The sequence below is a fragment of the Drosophila arizonae genome, chromosome 2 (assembly GCF_054131065.1).
Source record: "Drosophila arizonae isolate 15081-1271.41 chromosome 2, UAZ_ARI_1.0, whole genome shotgun sequence".
Classification (NCBI taxonomy): domain Eukaryota; kingdom Metazoa; phylum Arthropoda; class Insecta; order Diptera; family Drosophilidae; genus Drosophila; species Drosophila arizonae.
The window spans coordinates 16841310-16856311 of record NC_142922.1 but is presented as its reverse complement, the minus strand read 5'-3'; the positions used below and the strand labels follow the sequence as shown (position 1 = coordinate 16856311).

Below are 15002 nucleotides of genomic sequence, written 5' to 3'. Positions count from 1 at the left end.
GGTGTATAAAAAAGGTTAGACACAGACATACATTTTTATATGCGTGTGTATTTATTTATGTATATGTATGTGCGCACATTTGAAAACCCCAGTGGGTTTTTTTACGCTAATGCAAACTAAGGAAATGGAGTTGGCTGTGGTGCCATTTCATAAATTTGCTGACAGCGGAGGTGACAACATGTCAACAAGCGCCGCGGGTACTTAACGCACACACACTCACACGCAGGCGGACAGACAGACAGATATCCAGAGAGATAGAGAGAGAGTGAATGGGAGTGTGTGTGAGGGAGAGGGTAAGATAAACAGCAGGCAAGCCAATTATGTGGGGGGTTTAAAGCGTGCACTCAAAAGCAGGCAACACTTTAAATGATTGATTATTAGTCATGTGCGGCAAATTGTGACAATGTGTGTATGTGTATTGGTGTGTATGTTTGTGTGTGTGTGTGAGTGTGTGGGTACGGGTGTAGATGCGCAGATGTTACCTCCTGGCCAACATTTTGCAACTGAAAACGTGTTGTCTGCCAGCTGTCTGTTTAGCCGTGCAGCGCGACATGAGACCCCAAAGTTGGAGCCCTCAAATCCCTGAGTAGCTGTCATATGCCAGAGAAATGTTTTCCTTTTTCTTTTTTTCTTTTATTATTTTTTATTTTTGCCTTTTTATGATTTGTTATTGGAAATTGTTATTGTTGCAAATTGGCCGGGCGAATGTGCGTGACATGAGCAACAAAAGCAACAATAGCAAATAAAGCCGAATGTTCGGCTTATTTTATAATCGCAGAGAATATTTTGAAAATATCACACAAAACGTTTTATTTCTGTATTTATATATTTTAGGCAATTCTTGTCATTGTTGTTGTTGTTATTTTTGCATGTATGTATATTTATTTGTCAACTTTTTATTGACACAAATCATTGAGATGTCAAGTGCTACAAGTTGTTTCGTGTTGTTGTTGTTGCAGCTATTCGGTTTTATGTATTTGATATTTGACTGCGCTGATTGGTTTACGATTTACGATTTGTGATTCGAGATTTGTATATTTAATTTTATGCCCATTGAACCGCGCCACTGGCATATTTCAATCAGTAAATATTGAGTTTTATAAGTAAATTATAAGCCTGAAGGATGCAATGCAAATAGTTTAAGTCTGAGCCAATTCACTTGCAGCCAATTAGGAGAGAATCCCTTCAGCTTTCCGTAAGCATTGGGCCAAACTGTGACTAATTGTTGTTGATGATCTAACGAAAGTTCGAATTCAAATTGAAATCGATGCTTGGCAGCAGCAGCAACCACAAAAACAACAATAGCAACAACAGCGCATTTTAGCCCATTCATAAATCATTATTATTATTTTTATTTTATTTATTTTTTTGGCATATTCCCCGAGCTTCATTGTTGCCTCCTCTGGCCGTCTGAAGCGCTGTACGCGTTCTGTTTACCAACCCAGAAAAGTGTTCAAATATTTGTTGTTGTTTGTTGGTTGATGTTGTTGCTGCTTTTGTTGTTGTTCGGGCGTTTGTTGGGTTGGCGCTACAACAGCTTATGTTGTCATAAGCAGCGATCCGTCGCGTCGTGTTAAAAGCTACGCAAAATAAAACAAAACCACTTTGAGGCTAAGAGTGATCGACTCAAATATACTCTATAGAGCTTTGGGAAGAACTCGTAAAGTATTGAGGTAATGAATGGAAATAATATTTGATTTGCGTAAATTGCATTAAGGATATTCCAGCTGAGTAAATAAAGACAATTATGAAATTATTAGGGCTTTTCTTTTAATAATAATTTTAATCACATTTCAAGTACACTAATGAAATAAGTGAAATTGATAATGTCTAAAACTTTTATATAAATTTAACTTTTTGTTTTATGATAATCCATTTACATATAATTTGACATGTAATATGTTTCTTTTAATTAGCCACTTCACAGAAGTGCATACGCCCGCCTGCCAGTTTACAGGGTATTCGCATGAAGCAGCCAACATTTCATCGTATTTCCGTCATGAGTTGATTTTTGGGCGTTCTGGCATATTAGGCCACGGCCCTTAAGTAGATTTGACAAATATAAAAGTCATTATTAGGACCGCCCGCCCTCCTTTTGACCCACTAAACCTTGCTGCAAATTAAATAAGTTTCAACGCATTTAGAAAGTCATTTCGGTTGGCAAGTTGCGACGCCCAGCTTTTAGCTGCTATTTGTGTTTGAGTTTAGTTTTTATGGCCCCCTCCTGCTGGGAACCTCGCCCCTCCTTTTCCCAAAGAGTATGCAAAACAAAACAAAACAAGAAACACACAAAAGAAATCAGCTAAAAATTTATTTGCAGCCCAGAACTTTGCACTTTTGTTTGAAATTTGTTTCGCATTTGTAAGTTGAAATGTTTTTTTGTGAATGAACAAAAAACACAACATAACTTAACTAAGGAAAAGGGGCAGAGAGAGCGAGGGAGAGAGAGAAAGCGAGGGCAAGAGCTGTACATAAAATAAAAGAGAACCAAATACAAATAAAAGCGTAGCGTATCCCCCAAGTCGCTGGCAGACCTCAGACCCAGACCCCAGTTCTCGAACCTCAGGCATGCAGTTTGGCCCTTTTGTGTTTTTGGTTTTGTTTTTTTCTCGTTGGTCCTCGCAGCAACAGGAATCGAAGGAAACGAAACTTTGGTAGCATGCGTATCCGTTATAGGTCTGTTACTTTCCAGCTATCCTCAGTAACTCGCGCTGCCCTCACTCTATATATATATGTATATCGATTTCAGTCAAGCTGCTTCCCTTTGACTCGGCGCCTTAACAAATTTATTTTCAATGGATGTGCCCACGCTTTGGCTTCCAGTGCGTCCCAAATCGATTTAATTGACACTTTAGGCCCTTCATAAATCGTTGGGGGTCCCAGCTCAACGACCGTATCATTTCCATTTGCAACACCTAACAACGCAACTGAGCAAATTGTACGCTCGCCCGGGTCAAAATGGTTTGCAATTGAAGCGGTTTATGGAGGGCTTGACAAATGCTGATGGCCAACAGGAACAGGAATTATGAATGTCGTCGGCCAGCAACAGTTGATTGGCAGGCAGTTTGTCATGCTGCCAGAGCGTTTGTTGTTTTCCTAGACCCCCGATAGGTGAAAAAGGTGCCACAGGGCTGAATAGGTGCTGTAAATGTAGTATCGATGAATAAGTAGGGGGAGGATTAGAGAGCACGATTGTAGGGCATTCAAACTGTCAATCCTGTTACTCAAGTGAGTAATCATGGATAAAGGCTGAAAATTACACAGAGAAAACCTACATCGGAAAACCTTTGGAAAAGGTTTGAGCTCTTGCAATTGCGGCAATTGGTTAGACTTTAAAGTGAAGCAAGCGAGAAGGTTGTTCTTCTCAAATATATATAAGTGATAGACAGGGAATCTGAGCCATACCATCCGTATTTGCCTCACACACATATGCATATTTTACAATACCTGTTCCGCACGATGAATCCCCTGTCTGCATACCTTGAATATACTCACATTTCTCAGCTTGACTCATATATTTCATATTGTTCTAGCCCCAACGCAATCCTATATCAGCTGCGATACAATATTCATGCCCACTCAAATTTCAGCCCCAAATCCAGCACACAAATCTTTTCAAGCACTCGCACACAGTGAATGTACACACACACACACACACACACGTGCACACACACACGCTATCGCCTGGGGCATAATACAACTGTAGAACATATTATGGTCGGCCATCCTTGGCTTGTAGAGCATCTCTCGCTGAGTTATGACGTCCAACAGCTGCGCAAAACGACTGTCGCGAGAGGCGTTCCGGTCGAGGGGCCGTTCATATGAAGGCGATGCCACAAATATGTTGCATAAGCCAGCAGGGAACAACGTGGCCATAAGGCCGAAAGTGGTACAAAATAGACCAAAAAAAAAGTAGGGAGAGCAAAAGCAGAAGCAAAAAGAAATCAAATCAAATGGCCAAACGACAGTTGGCCGCCTATTTTGGTGGCTAGTTGGAAAATATTGCTGCCACTTGGACCACTATATTTTCCGTTGGCTACCCACTCAAAAACTAAAGGGGTATATTGATTGCTGGAACATACTCATATTACTATTTGATACATATAAATTTAGCTATTACTACTAAAAGGACTTTGGATTTTGGCAATGTTATGTACGCGGCATGCTCCAGTGCTCAGTGCTCAGTGCAGGGTATCTCACAGTCGACCCGAGAGACAGTTGCCTTATTGATATTTACAAGCACATTCCGTCTAATAAAAGTCAAAGACAAACATATTTATCCGCTTCTTCCTCTCACTTTGATATGCTTTGCAGGCCACTTTCCACTGAGCTCGGAGCACTGCCTGACCTGGATCTGCCTGGATGTGCTGTTCTGTACGGCCAGCATAATGCATCTGTGCACGATATCCGTGGATCGGTATCTGTCGCTGCGCTATCCAATGCGCTTCGGACGCAACAAAACCAGACGCCGCGTCACGCTCAAGATTGTCTTTGTCTGGCTGCTGAGCATCGCCATGAGTCTGCCGCTCAGCCTGATGTACTCGAAGGTGAGCATCCGCAGGATGCTATCTCTCGCCGTTTTCGGTTTGCTTAACATCCTGTTCTCTTGACAGGATCATGCCTCGGTGCTGGTGAATGGCACTTGTCAGATACCGGATCCGGTCTACAAGCTGGTCGGCTCCATTGTCTGCTTCTATATACCGCTGGGCGTGATGCTGCTCACCTACTGCCTCACCGTCCGACTCCTGGCCAGGCAGCGGCAAAACTTGGGCGGTGGCCAGCCCACATCGGCGGTCACGCCCGGCTGGGCCAGCGGCTGGCTGGGCCAGGCGCCAGCCTTGGGTAAGTGAATGCACATAAATCCAACAGAAAATCATTTTACATTATTATTTAGTTGATTATCCTTAAATAAATATAGCAATAGCAGCTGATAGTTATTCGAACTACCTCTGCATTTCTCGCAGTGTACATGCATGTGCGCATTTACGACACTTGCCACGCCCACTGCCTCACAGCTGTCGACATTTAATATGATTTGCAGCTAGCCCAAACATAATATTACGAATTTTCTAGGCGGAAGCCGGCCAGGACATGCATAGGCGTCTAGGCCACAGTAATGCACACTTTCAGCTATCGACAGGCGTGTGGTTTGAGCATGTTATGAGTTTAGAGCCAAATTCAGGGCTGCCATCCACCAGCCAGGCATTGGCATATTACGTAAGTCTGTCTGACAGTCCAAGTGCAAAGTAATGTAGAATTCTGAGCAGGTATTGATTGCACAGCTTAATTGAATCTAATGCTATACACATACTTAAAAGCCCCTCGAATGTGCTCTTGATTCATATTGATTCATACACATATTCTGGGTACGTGAGTACACACATAAATCACGCCCTTACAGTTGGACGTGCTAGTTGTGCTAGCGCACTCTGCTCTCCCTAGAACAATTCACACAATGGCGAATTGTTTTGGTTGCCCGCTCGATAGAGCATTTAGCAATCAGGCTAAACGCCCCCAATACAAATTTCTCGACGACTGCAGCAGGAAGCGGAATTCGTGCGCCAATAACAATAATCAATAAAATCAAAATCAAAATGGAAATCAAAATCAAAATGGAAATAAAAATAAGAACTAAACATATTTAATGGGCTTTTAGCAGTGAGTGCAACTGCGATTGCTTCTGCGTCTGCTTCTGTTTTGGCTCCTGCTCCTGCTCCTGCTGCATTGCAGTTGAGTTCCATTTGATAGCTAATCGACGATGGGAAACAGAGCACGAGCAGTGGGTCGAGCGCATTGCGACGATTCTATAATGCTAATGCAGCTCTCTCCATGTGTGTGTGCGTATCTGGTGGTGTATGAATGTGTACAGTGGAATGCTCAATTTATGTTTTTTTATATCTAGGGATACATGAGTAGGGCGTCAACTCCATACTAGCTTGACAATAAAACTTCAATGAGCGAACGAGCTCCTTAGATAACGAGCTCTTTAGATAACAAGCTCTTGCTTATCAAAAGATTTCATTGTCATAAAATTCTGTTCAAATATTTTGAAATACTATATTTTGTTATATTTAAATATTTAATTTTATAAAATAATGAAATGGTCAAACACAAGGCCAAGTATTCTGGCATTCACCAAACAATACGAATTCTATGATATTTCAAAAATGCTGTTGCTAACAGCTGTTGACTCAACAGCGGCTGGCCATGTTAACTTAATAGCCTGCCATTTATGCGTATGTATTTATATATTCATTCATTTATTATTAAATACATAAATATTATACAAATATTAAAGATTTAAGCACTTGCAAGGACTGTGCGACTTTATCGATGAAATCGACTTTCATGCCCATAGTACAGGGCACGAGTGTGTTATTTTCTGTGCAGTTATTTTAAGCTAAATCTGCTGTAAGGCAGCTGAAATTGGCGCAGGCACGTAGCAAAGCTTTTCCCCGTTACTGTGTGTGTGTGTGAGTGTGTAGTCGTGCGAATTTATAAGCGCATTTAGTTGGCTTAAAGCGGGCATGTGATTTTTTTGAGCCCTAGCATATGATTGCGCTGACTGCAATTTAATGGTTGTTTTTTTTTTCGCTATTCGATTGCAGAGCGTCGCTGCACTTGGCGCCGATTGTTGAAGCCGGGCCAGAGCCACGCCTCGACGGTGCTGCACGCCCACTCGGCTAATTCGACGGATACGGATCTCAGCACATTGGACAATCACGAGCTCTGGCTGCCCGACTCCAGGTAAGCGCTAGACTTGATAAATTGTGATGGCATTCCCCTCTAGGAATCTGTTTCTATTGGCCATCCCCATTAGCATACCCGAACCCACGCCCACGACAATGACGGCGCTGCATCAGTTTGGAGCGGAGATGTTGAAGCTGTCGCGTGGCCTGGAATCTGTTGCCTCGTCCTCAACAACCGGCTCGCCCACAAAATCCGAATTTTCCATCTCAAACAATTTACCCTACTCCAGCAGCCCGCAGCGCTTTTCGACGCATCAACAGCAACAGCAGCATAATCAGCAGCAGCAGCAGCAGCAACAGCAGCAGCATCAGCAGCACTTGCAACATGCTCACGGTAGCAGCTACCTGCAACAAACGTCGCCCAAGGGCAAGCAGAGCAGCAACATGCTGGGCCTGTCCAACACAACGCTCGGTCTGGAGCGCGAGAGCACGCGCAACTCGTTGGCCAGCAGCCGCATGGGCGAGCAGAGCGATGGGTAAGTGCGCGGAAATCCCTAATTGAAAATGCTCTAAGGCGAAAATTAGGCACAAGGACGTTCCATGCAAAGGACGTTTCCCTAACAGGCCAAAATGCAGAAATTACTAAAAACAACAGTCAGACTTTATGCTAGCAAATCTCAAATGGAAAACGCTCGAGTTTCATTGACTGCCACAATGAGAGCTTAAGAATCGGCAAAAAAAAAAAAAAAAAAAACATTAACAGAGAGAAGAGGCAGCTGAGAGATACCCTATACTCACACTCTCTTAATTATACGAGGAAGACATTCTATATATATGAAACGTACAGGGTATTGACTTCTCTTCCACCTGTTTCCTTCTTTATGCAACCAAATATTTGTCTTTATTTAATTCAGAAATACAAGCATAATAATCCCTTCCTTATGGCCTCAGGGTATAACTGACTATATAGCTTACTTTTGTACTTTATCAATTGAAACTTGAAACTCGATTGCCACACAATATACGCACACAAAAACGTGCTCAGGGAGAGAGAGAGAGAGACAGAGAGAGACTCTTTAGAAAGCAACATCTTCTGGCGGCTGGGTCCTTTGGTGAAAGGGACTCAACTAAATGCCGCCAGTTCAGGTTTCTTTGCCTGACAAAAGGCCAAACAGCTGCAAACATTAATGCCATACACAAACACAAAAAAAAAAACACACACACACACACCCACACACGCATACAGGCGTAAAGTGAGCACAGGAGAGCGAGCGAGCGAGCGTATTATCCCCGAGCATTTGTCGGTGCCGCCACGCCCCCATGCACAGCCTCTCGCTTGACCGCATCAAAAGCCAAGCCAACAGCTCAATTCGTACTTATTTAGTTTCTTTCGGTTCTCTCTTCTCCTGTGTCTCGGTACGCCGGGCTGCCTCGTTTTTGGGCTTTCGCCTTTCATTGTCCTTCCGCCTTTGAATTGTTGTGAAATTTTCTGTAATAATTAATTTTTTCGTTTATTTTGAATGAAGCAAAAAAAGGTTCTCTTAAGTGATTTTAGCCACGCTTGGCAACAACAACACTCAAATGATTTTATTTTAGTTGACTGTAAGGAAAAGACGATGAACAAGCAGAGAAAACCCAATTAAAATTGTTCATTTCAAAAAGAGCAAAAATACAAGAAAAATAAAGAGAAAACCAAATTAAATTCTTTATTTAGCAGATTTACTTAATAGATATTCCAAGTATTTAAATTGTCCTCCGGCAAATGAGCTCAAAGCTGAAATAACTGAATTCACCTATCAAAAAAATGCATGAACAAAATTCGAAATGAATTCGTAATATTTTTGTTATAGTTAATTTCCATTTCCTTTATGCCATAAACTTTAATGCCTAATGGCTTTAGTTTTTCTCTTTGTCGGGCTCAGCTGTTGCTCGTTTTTTTTTCCCCTTTATTATTTTGGCCTTCATATCTGACAGTTTTTTTTGTTTCTTTTTTTTTTTTTTGCCAGTGGAACGCATTTACACAATCAATAAATGGATTTCGCTTTTTCGGTGTGTCCTTTAATAAAGAACAACCAACTAAATTAATAATTTGTGAGCCTTTTCGCTGTCCTGGCTGCCTTTGTGGCACTTGGATTTGGGTCCTGGCAAATTGTTGTATCGGCTTTTAATTGTTTGACTAAATGTCTTTTCATTTGAGGAGCTCCCGGAACGAAGCTCCGTAATTTTTTGTTTCACTGCCGTTTATACAGTTTTAAATATGTATAAATATACCCAAACGACAGTCCCATCTCTGCTATGCATAAATCTCTCGCTCGGCTATTATTTCTCCTCGCTTGTCTCATGTTTATACAAAAGGAAGAAAAACACACATACATAAACAGAGAGTAGGCTGACGATTCGCCCGTTAGCTTGACTTGATGAGCTTGGCAGCTGTTTAATTCCTTTGAGGCTGAAACAATAACAAACTCGGCTGGTAGCTGCGTGGCTTTGTTTGGCTTCTGCATAATGAGATGGGACACCTTTTAGCCGCACGCCACAGTAGCTTCAATCTGGCAACTGGCAACTGTCATTTACTGCATCTCAATTTATGTGCGCGCGTCTCGCGTGGATGAAATCAGAAAGTGTCACGGATGCACAATGGGAGGAGGGCGCAGCCAGTGCCCCGCCCACAGCTGTTGCGCGACGCCTTCATTAGGCGCAAATGAAGTTGCGGCTGCTTCAACATTTGCATGCAAAGCAAATGGCGGCATGCGGAAAGCTGAAAGCCAGCCGCAAAAGCCAGCGCTCAAATTTGTGCCCTTTATTAAAATGAATTCCAAATGAGAATAAAGCGTGCGGAGCGCGCTAGAGGCAGCGGCGAACACAAAAGTGTTTGCTTTAAGAAAAGAGCGGGAGAGACAGAGAGAGAAAGAGAGCGAATGAGAGGGAGAGAGCAAAAAACAACAATGCGCGCCACAAAGCGCATTTTGTGGATTCTGTTCGAGTCGCAACTGTAAACACAAACAGCAAAAAGTGTTGCCTACTTTTCAGCGCACACAAAGCCAGGTGACCACAAAGCGTGCGCTGTTATGCGTATGTGTGTCGGTGTGTGTGTAAGGGTGTGTATGCTTTCGGCCAGGCAGCATGTTTTCAGGCACACTGTTTGCCAATTGACTGAGCAATTTTAATTAAAAAAATAAAATAAATTCAGTATGGAAAAAGCTTAAGAGGCGCGTGAAACTGCCGAAATATATTTAAAACAAAACCAAAAAAAAGGTAGCTCAATTTTTTGTGCTAAAGCTTAAATACAATGAACGGTATTCATGACAAAAAATGGTTCGATTTGGGGAATTGGAAGCTGATGGAACATTGGCTATGAATTCGGGCAATTTCCATATCAGAGTTGCACTCGATTGAAAACCCTTTGAAGAGCTCTTGCCATGCACATGTAACAATTGATGTTAATACTAAAAATATATCTTAAATTTCATTTGTTTCTCTTGTCTTTTCCCTATCTCTGGCAGCACACTTTCCCAACTGTCGCAAAGACTGCGTGCGTACAAGAAGCGCAGGCGCGCTTCTTCGGCAGCTTCTGGCCGTGAGCGACGCGCAGGCAGCGAGGATGCAGAGGATGAGGATCAGGATACACTACGACGGTGCAAACGATACAATAGCCTGCCCAAAAATGCGCTCTACACGCACCACAAGACGCTGCACGAGAGCCAGGACGACGATGACAATGAGGCGGCGGGTGCAGAGCCGGAGGACGACGACGAAAGACTGGACACGCAAGCAGCTAAGACATTAAAATCTTCGTCCATGAGCAAGAGCTGCCACTCCGACACGGAGGTGGAGCCACAACAAGGCAAACTATATCACGTGCCAAGCAGCTCCAATCATCAGTCGGACTACCCGCAGCTGCCGTCGGTGTGCACCTGCCCCTACTTCGGAGATCGCCCGCTGCAGAGCTGTGTGAAAACGGCGGAGGTGAAGATCATATCCTCCGCCTTCAAGGTCACCACCGTGACGACAGCAACGGCCGTGAGCAGCTCGCCCAGCGAAATGGACCTGCTTCTGTGCAGCGCCAGCAACAACAAGAGCGCGCTCACCGGCAGCGTGAGTGTGGGTGCGGCGGCAGCAGCTGTTCCCGGCGGTGGAGTTGGTGGTGCGTCGGTGAACACCTTGTCGCCCAACTCGGCCCATCAGACGCCCGGCAGCTGCCTGACGGTGCACAGTGATGGCAGCGGCTTTCTGGCCGCGCCGGGTACACCGTGTCCCGGCCGGCGTAAGTTGAGCATCTCAAAGACAGCTTCGGTGGTCACGTGGGACTCGAGTCGGCATCGTCGGCGTGGCAGCAGCTTTGGCGGTGCACGCACCTCACTGCTGCTAACCCCCACCAAGACGGCGTCCAGCACGGCAACAACCACAACAACAACGACGCCGTTACGCCGCTCTGCCACACTGCGGAGCCACCAGAACATGAACTACCAGGGCGGAGGAGAGGGCGGCAAGTCGCGGACGCCGCATTCGTCGCCCTGCCTGCTGCAGCGCCAGCAAACGGTTCGCTCTCATCATTCGCGCAACTCCAGCGTCATCTCGCGCAACTCGTCGCGGCACGGCCGCATCATACGGCTGGAGCAGAAGGCCACGAAGGTGCTGGGCGTGGTGTTCTTCACGTTTGTCATTCTCTGGTCGCCGTTCTTTGTGCTCAACCTGTTGCCGACGGTGTGCGCGGAGTGCGAGGAGCGCATCAGCCACTGGGTGTTCGATGTGGTCACCTGGCTGGGCTATGCCAGCTCCATGGTGAATCCCATATTCTACACGATCTTCAACAAGGTCTTTAGGCAGGCCTTCAAGAAGGTGCTGCTCTGCCGCTACTCGAACAACAGCGCCTGGAGGCCCAGCAGATAGCAGACGCCGGTGAAGCCCGGTAAGCTCAAGGCAAACGCCAATCCCCTGACAAATCTCAAACCGCCGCCCATCAAATGCACCGGCGTGGACTTTGCCGATGCCAGGACACTCGCTTCACGTCCAGCCTCGAGCCTGCTCAAGGCGCAATCGAACAGCGACTCAACGACCAATCTCTGAGCGCAGCAGCTCGAAATTTGGGCAAGCATCCACAGACCACACGGCACGCACAGCCCGGCCCGGCTCGGAATCGTGTGTGTGAATGTGTATTGAGGCTTAAGTCTCTAATTAATTTCAAATTCAATTTGCACAGCCATTGAGCACATTTGCCGGACAAACCGAAACCAGACAACTGCTGCTTGTTAACCCACCCGATGGAACAACCACCTAACCGCCAAACATCCCACTCGCACTCGTGCCGAGTTCAGCCAGCTGGTCAGCTTTGCCGCCGCAGGCGTCTAGTTCTCTAATTGTGGTGCTCAAGGTGTATTAAGTTTGTCTGCTCAATGCCACGCCCCACAGCGCCTCCATCTCCACTGCCCTGTGGCTCGGCAATTCCATTATGGGATTATTAAACGAAGCATAGCAGATTTTGCAAATGTGCGTCAAAGGCATTTCAAGGCGGAAAATGCAAAGAATCTGTATTTTCCTGCTTCTATCTAGCACGGGGTAGCCCCGAGGCTGATTATGTGCATGCTGCTGAAACTATTGAATAATAGAGCGCAGTTTAGTTAAAAACAAACTAAAGTCGGGATTAAAGTTTGTTAGAATGATATACTTAGTTAGAATAAGTTCTTCAAGTAGCCAAGAGTGTGATCTTAACTTGTAATAAACTGTTCACTCAGCTAATATCAGAGCTTTGGCATTTCAGATGTAAACGAAAATCAAATTAAATAACATTTTAAATAATTTACATTCCAATGTTCTTCGTCGACGTGGCCTGTGCATAAAATTAGCAGCTCAACTCAAGCGTTGCCAGATCACTAATAGTTACAGCAAGGAAAGTGGCATCACGCTGTTATAGCTAGCGGTGTCTGTTCTAAAACTCTGGCAATGCTCAGCTATTCAAGCTTAGGCTTGGAGTGGCACATCAATATTTTGGGCTTTAGGCCTTATATTTTCATGGCGTTCAATTGTTTTTTAAGCCATCAAATTCGATTGCATATTGCCTGGCGCTGTTAAAGTCCATAAATAAATGCGCCAAATGTCCCCTGCAATTGTTGTTGTCGCTACAAATTTGATTGTCAATTGCAATCAATATAAGCCGAACTTTCGTTTATTTGTTTATTTGGCGATTTTCACAATTAAACGTTTAATTTATGGCAAATTTTCGGGCCGCAAATGCGAGAGACCTGCTGAACTCACGTACGCAATGTCTATAAAAGCGCTTTTCTCGTTGTTGTTGTTCTTGACGTTGGTCTTCTTATAGTATTAGTTGTTGTTGCTGTTGTTGTTGTTGTTGAATTTGTTGTTGTTGCTGGCATTGAACAGATTGCCATTTTTATTTGAAAAGTTGATTCATTCGGTTTTATTTTCTGTGGCAAAATGAAAAATGTTCAGCTGGTCACGTAAATGGCGCCCCGGCAAGAGGCTACTGCCAGGTCTTGAGGAAGCTGAAACAGCTGCTTGAGGCTGGCACATCAAACAGCAACAACAGCAATCAGCAGCAGCCATAATGAAAGCTATTTGGCTCAGAAAGTTTCAATGTGGGCCAAGTTTAAAGCGTAATTTTGTGATGTGGCTACAAAGTAAGCGACAAATTCGCAGCAGAAGCAGAGTGAGAGGGGAGCGCGGCCTGCCAGGCAGAAGGAGCAGGTAATGGTGCCATTAGTAGCACCTACTCACTAAGAGCTCGAAGAACACTTTGCAGCGCGCGCCTCAAACATTTGTAGTGTTTTCTCTTTCCTTTTTTTTTACACACTGGCAGATGGAGAGGTTGACAAATTTGTAACGGAGACAACAGACGAGAGCGACAGCAGCGAAACGCGACACTTTTGAGAATTTATGGCCGTTTGATGGCCAGAGGAAATATTTTAGCTCACTTCATTGACGCCGAGTCTGTCTCCGGCTAGCTTAGGGCTCGGGTCGCTGATAGGCCGGGCCTAAGTGTCGCACGCCGTTGAAACTTCATTGAACTTGAATAGCCTGGCCGCAGGGCAAACAGCAGAGAAAGATGAAGAGAAATGAACGCAATGGCGGCAATTTCCGTTTCCGTTTAACGCTCGCCTAACATATGTTGCCTTTTAAGGAACTAAAGTATTAAAGCACCAACAACAACAAAATAAAATCACTGTTATTTAGCTCAGACAGGGTCTTTCAAGAACTGATGATGATGTACTTGCCCTTCCGATCCTTGGCTTAAACTCAAAGTATATTAAAATTATTGAATTCAAAACATAATGAATGCAAATCAGAAAGCAAAAACCCATTTGAAATAAGCTAAGCAAATACGAATTTAAATTTCATAAATGTAAACTGCAATCACGAGGTAAATGTTAACCAAATTAAATGAATGTATTTATTTATTACTAAGTAGTTAATTAAAGTGTACATATACTGAATACGCACTGTATTTAGTTCGGATATACTACTAAAGGGGAGAGCATTGTCACAAAACGCTTTTAACCAATAGCTAAGCTAAGCGAAAAGCATTGCACAAATGCAATCCAGCTAAGCACTGTATTAGAGCATGTACTTAAATGCATTAGTTTAACTGTAAGTAGTTGTGCGGTAGGCACTGTGAATGTCCAGGTTTAGGAAACGATTGCTGTATATACAATATACGACAAAAACTTGAAATAGAAATTAATGTAACACTGTCACATACACAAACAAACACAGACACAATAAGACCCATAGGGTGTGCTAAATAAATAAAACTATACATTCATATACCCAACTAGCTATGATCTGATTAGTGTAAAATTAGTTTAGCAATTGAATCAACTTATCAATGTACTCTGAGTACTAGTAGAACCCATTAGAAATGAATGACGCATTATCGACAGAGCGAATCTTCTTGTTTCCCACTAAAAACTGAATCGAATTTAACTGAAAGAACTCGATAATCAGAAAAAAAGAAAACAGCCACACAAGTATTATAACTCAACATAAAAGAAGCCGAAGCATAATTAAGATTCCGAATGACATATCTCTGTGCGTTATTGTTTGATGTATGTACATATATACAAATATTAGTATATTGAAATATATATTAGAATTAGCTGCAACCCAGTCAAAGACACTAAAATCTTAAACCATATACATATATTAAGATATAAAATAAAATATATACATATATGTTTAACATATACTGGCGATCATGTTTGATGTTTGACTAAATGTTAACCTATACATATGTGTGTGTGTTTGAGAAGCCTTTTAAGACTTCTATATTAAATGTGCATTCTATCGAACAATATGAAA

The 15002-nt window shown here is 43.5% G+C and overlaps 1 protein-coding gene across 1 annotated transcript in view; it reads left to right on the top strand.

The window, feature by feature from the left end:
- The window catches only part of 5-HT2B (5-hydroxytryptamine receptor 2B), a 47938-nt gene extending 32936 nt beyond the window's left edge, over positions 1-15002 (top strand). Inside the window, exons 3-7 of the mRNA XM_018017940.2 lie at positions 4315-4547; positions 4614-4842; positions 6609-6747; positions 6821-7225; positions 10193-15002. Coding sequence (XP_017873429.1) covers positions 4315-4547; positions 4614-4842; positions 6609-6747; positions 6821-7225; positions 10193-11579 — 2393 coding nt within the window. The 3' untranslated portion in view covers positions 11580-15002. The remainder of the gene's footprint in view (positions 1-4314; positions 4548-4613; positions 4843-6608; positions 6748-6820; positions 7226-10192) is intronic.